This window comes from Pygocentrus nattereri, chromosome 4, assembly GCF_015220715.1.
Source record: "Pygocentrus nattereri isolate fPygNat1 chromosome 4, fPygNat1.pri, whole genome shotgun sequence".
Classification (NCBI taxonomy): Eukaryota; Metazoa; Chordata; class Actinopteri; order Characiformes; family Serrasalmidae; genus Pygocentrus; species Pygocentrus nattereri.
In genome coordinates this window covers 3,582,552-3,587,551 of record NC_051214.1, presented here as the reverse complement: position 1 = coordinate 3,587,551, position 5,000 = coordinate 3,582,552, and the positions used below count along the sequence as shown (strand labels likewise).

The following is a 5,000-nucleotide window of genomic DNA, read 5'->3' as shown; positions in this document are numbered from 1 at the left end:
GTCTGAGTGAGCTGTGAAACAGCTGCTCCAGCAGATCTCTGCCCACTACTCACCTTAAGAGTGACCACAGCCTGTTTCAGCTCCTGCAGCTTCTTCTCTTTCTGCTGGAGTCTCTGCTGGGATTTCCTCTGAACCTTCTTCAGCTGATTCTGAGGAGAAATCAACAACGTTCACTTTTTTGTGTGATGTTTAAAATTTCTCCGTACAGCATTTTAAACATTATTTGTTTTGCCTGCTCCAACAATGACAGTGACCACCCATCCAGCACTGTGCATGCAAAATAGCAGCGTGCAGTAGGAATCATTTAGGTGAAAGCCACCTTCCAAATATTCCTCCACCACATATTCCCCGGAGTTGACGAGGCTGAAGTTGGCTTCCTGTTCATATTTTGCCATTCCACCTTAAATCATTCAGCAATCTCGTTCTGTTCCTGAATGTAACTGCTGCACCATTCAAGGTGGAGCGGGGAAGTTTGAACGAGTAGCTGGTGAAAAAGACGCTGACCAGATTCATTGAGAGCGTTGAAAGGTATGAAAACGGATGAGGAGGTTGCCCTGTTTCTGCTTAACAGACGGGCAACATTAAGTTATTTTTGCTGTTTCACAGAACCAACAGGTCAGTACCATTTTACCCCTTTTGCTCATGTTTGTCATAACAACTGTTTAGCTTTGTAGCAGCAATTATTGACAAGAAGATCTGCATAAAAAACTAATTTGCTAGCTAGTGTCGTTCTCCGTGGCCATGCATTTCCATGAATTTTGGGGGCGGAGCTTCTGAAGGACCACTGAGGAGGGGGTGTGTACCTGTTTTGCTATTGAGCTGAAATATCGACAGTCATCCTCCAGAATCATATATTGCACCTTTAAACTTACAAAACTGAACATTACTGGCAGTTTAAGAGTTAAAGTCCACTCATGTGGGCAGTACAGAGTCATGAGGACACTGCAGAGCGGGAAAACTGCAGGAGGAAGGAAGCTGGGCGTTGGCTGGACATTTTTCAGCACTTGATTTTTTGTTCTTTATTATTTAAGCTACGTAACAAAACATTGCACATTCAGTAATTTGATGACCCACACAACAGTTCAAACGTTGTATCTGATTAATGCAGCTGATGAAGTTTAATAATATAATCAATGTGAATCGATTCTAAAAGATTTTTCTCCCACCTGTTTCTCGGTTCTCTCGGCTGCAGCTGCTACTGTATCGTGGCCTTTGTGTTCATGCATCGTACACAAATAACAGATGCAGCTTTGGTCAGTACGGCAGTAGATCTTGACCACTTCATCATGTTGAGAGCAGATCTTCTCCTGTAGTCGTGTGGAGGCTTGGACCAGCTTGTGCTTTTTCAAAGCAGGAACATCATAGTGAGGTTTAAGATGAGCTTCACAGTAAGATGCCATGCAGGCCAAACACGACTCACTGGCTTTGCGTTTCCTCCCAGTGCAGAAATCACACTCCACATCTCCAGGTCCAGCGTAACAGTGAGCAGGAGAAGCAGCTTGGAGTTCTGGCTTCTTCAGTTTCTCCACCACTTCAGCCAGCATGTTGTTCCTGCGTAGAACAGGCCTCGGAGTGAAGGTCTCTCTGCACTGGGGGCAGCTGTAGACCCCCCTTTGATCCTCCTGATCCCAGCAGCCATTAATACACACCATACAGAAACTGTGTCCACAGGGAGTCGTCACTGGATCCTTCAGCAGATCCAGACAGACTGGACAGCTGAACTGGTCCTGATTTACTGAAATACTGGCCTCTGCCATTTTCCTGATCTCGCAGTCTGAGAGAGAGAGAGAGAGGGAGAGGGAGCAGCACTCTGGGATAAGTTTCACTTCCTCTGAACTGAGTACGAGTGGCTTCTGTGTGTGTTAAAGTGTTGTACAGTGAGGGGGTGGAGTGAGAGAGAGAGAGAGAGAGAGAGAGAGAGAAAGAGGGGAAGAGGGAGAAGAGTACGAGACTGGGACAGACTGTTGAAAGAATCTGTTCACAGTTCATGGGTTCATCTGTTCACACTGTTCATACTTGAGTAGCTGATCATAAAACTCTTAAAAAATTGATTGTCTTAATGTTTCTATAGTCAGACTGCACATTTCAATCTGTAGACCTTTAGACCTTTAAGGCTCGTCATAAAGAGAGCAGTAGTAGTTATAAACAAATTATGTAGGTCTTCATCCAAACTGAAGTCTCATCTAACCCACCTTCACCACTTCATGAGCCTCTGTCTTTACTCCAATCAAATCTCTCCCAGATTTACCTTCAGAACAACAATCACTTCATAAGCGTCTGTGAATAAAAACATCACATCTCTCACTTTCCATTTAACACATTCAACAAGAGCATAAAACGCAAACTAAAGTTTTATTTCAGAAATCATTTCAAAATTTCATTTTGGGGCAGCACGTCCAACTCTGAGGTCACAGAGGGTCCAGAAATATGTGAACAGCATAATCCATCACAGATCATTAAAAAATGCTACCATAAAAGAGCATCTGTAAAGATTATTTTGAACCATTCAGATAAATATTCATATTTATTCAGTGCAGTCATTATACGCTGTCACCTGAACGTATCTGCATATATATACAACCCAAATTCCAGTGAAGTTGGGACGTTGTGTACAACATAAATAAAAACAGAATACGATGATTTGCAAATCCTTCTCAATCTATATTCAACTGAATACACTATAAAGACGAGATATTTAATGTTCAAACGGATAAACTTTATTGTTTTTTGCAAATATTCACTCATTTTGAATTTGATGCCTGCAACACGTTCCAAAGAAGTTGGGACAGGGGCGTGTTTACCACTGTGTTACATCACCTTTCCTTTTAACAACACTCAGTAAGCATAACGGGAACTTTGGAGGCCGTAGATCATCACAGCCGTGATGTTATTAATAATAAAAGTAAGTAATAAAAAAAACACACTTCTGGTAAAATAACACATATGTGAACCAGATGAATATGAATTTCATATTTTGCCAAATAGCATTAAATAAAATGCACGTTTTTTCTTTTGGGTGGCATGGAGGCGTGGTGGGTAGCGCTGTCGCCTCACAGCAAGGAGGGCCTGGGTTCGAGTCCCTGGCTGGTTGACCAGTCTCCTCTCTGTGTGGAGTTTGCATGCCGTCTTCGTGGGGTTCCTCTGGGTTCTCTGGTTTCCTCCCGCAGTCCAAAGGCATGCAGTCAGGCCAATTGGACATGGGTGTGAATGTGTCAGTCTGTCTGCCCTGCGATGGACTGGCGACCCGTCCAGGGTGTATCCTGCCTGGGATACAGCTGGGATAGGCTCCAGCACCCCCCCACGACCCAGACGGAGAAGCGGCTTGTTAAAACAATGTCCTGATGGGAACCTATCATAAAAGCACCAGCATTCTGGTTCAACCTGATTGGAAGCAATGTGCAAGTTTCCCATTTCAAGCTAATTAAGTCGAAAAACTAACTTGTCTTTTACAAGATGGCTTTCTACAATTTACCAACCAGAAACATAATCCGGATCACACAACTTCAAACTTCCCTTCTTCAACCAGAACCCAGCGTAGAGCGGCTGAGTGAATGTGGTGTAGACCGTGTGTAGGAGGGTCAGTGTGTCAGAGACGCTGTAGAAGGACAGAGTTCCTGCCCTGTGATCCACATACACTCCTATTCTGGAGGAGGATGGAGCTGAGAGCTTAGTCTCAATGTTGTTGTGCCAGAAAGAGAGAACAGAACAACACAACAGACTCCAGGATATGTAAATCGAGACAAAAATCATGCGAAATATGAAAAAGTTTAAAAAGGCGAAAGAGAATAAATGAAATTGGCTTGAGAGCCATTAAAGAGCCCATCACCCCAGTAAAACTGAGCCTGGACTCGGCTGCGCTCTTTCTCCCATCCCGGCCAAGACGACGAGCTAAGGCTTATCTCTCAAAGTCTCAACAATCCGTCCTCCAGCCCAGACTAACCGATGTTTTCACCATAGGAATTTATAACACCCCATCTGAAGTGGCCTCTTGGCCCAATCGGCGTTCGCCACGAGACAAGCAATCATTGCCATGACCTACACAGACGAGTGACGCTGACCGCACTCTCCAAGTTTTACTCCCCTTAGAAAACACACATTGTAATTTTTATGGCATTTGGCAGACGCTCTTATCCAGAGCGACTTACAGTTTGATCATTTTACACACGTAAGCGAAGGTGGTGTTAGGAGTCCTGCCCAAGGACTCTTATTGGTAAGGTGTAGGGGGCTTAAACCCCAGTCTACAGTGTAGAAGGCAGAGGTGTTATCCACTACACTAACCAACCACATACAATACCACATAACTAATACATACAAATGAACTCATGACCGTCAACCCATGACCGGGAGCACATGACTCTAACACCAAATGTTCATAGAGTAACCTCAAGCATACAGTGCAATACACACAGAGAACTATTGACCTTCACCTCCTGACCGGGAGCACGATTCTAAGCCAATGTCCAGGGAACACCCCCAGGGAGATGAACTCCTGACTAGGAACGCATGATCTAAAATGAATGTTCATGGAATACCCCAGGGAACACCCAGTCTTCATGCTACCTAAAGCTCAAGATGAAATCTGGTCAATTGAGGTGAAAGTTGTACCTGTGTTTGTGAGTTGGTCTGCGTGTGGTGGCATGTAGGTGTGGGTATGTATGTGTGTGATGTCCAGACTTCTTGCAGCCTAATTGTACGTGACGTTCTCCCGTTCCCTTCGTAAAGCGGCCGTGGACATCTGCTTTGACTTACATTAGTTCGGCCAGAGACACCATGAAGATAAACTCAGGGCACAGAAACATCTAATCTACCAGTTTTAATAACTGGTACACTATGATTCCTGCGTGTGTATGAACTTTAATAACACTCCTGTAATGATTCGATTTCTGATTCTTTAATACCATTGGATACCATATAGCTGGATGGGCGAGATCCCCGATCTCTTACAGGATACTGCACGCTGCTCTTCATCAGTAGTAGACTGTACAGTGTCCAGTGGATGA

General features: G+C 44.2%; 2 protein-coding genes across 2 annotated transcripts in view; both read right to left on the bottom strand.

The window, feature by feature from the left end:
• The window catches only part of LOC108441313 (tripartite motif-containing protein 16-like), a 5,322-nt gene extending 3,494 nt beyond the window's left edge, over positions 1–1,828 (bottom strand). The window contains exons 1-2 of the mRNA XM_017720785.2: positions 1,167–1,828; positions 54–149 (exon numbers count right to left, since the gene is read on the bottom strand). Coding sequence (XP_017576274.1) covers positions 54–149; positions 1,167–1,757 — 687 coding nt within the window. The 5' untranslated portion in view covers positions 1,758–1,828. The remainder of the gene's footprint in view (positions 1–53; positions 150–1,166) is intronic.
• Positions 1,829–3,216: 1,388 nt separating this feature from the next.
• Positions 3,217–5,000, bottom strand: part of LOC108441309 (tripartite motif-containing protein 16-like) — a 24,963-nt gene continuing 23,179 nt past the window's right edge. Inside the window, exon 8 of the mRNA XM_037537411.1 lies at positions 3,217–3,729. Coding sequence (XP_037393308.1) covers positions 3,469–3,729 — 261 coding nt within the window. The 3' untranslated portion in view covers positions 3,217–3,468. The remainder of the gene's footprint in view (positions 3,730–5,000) is intronic.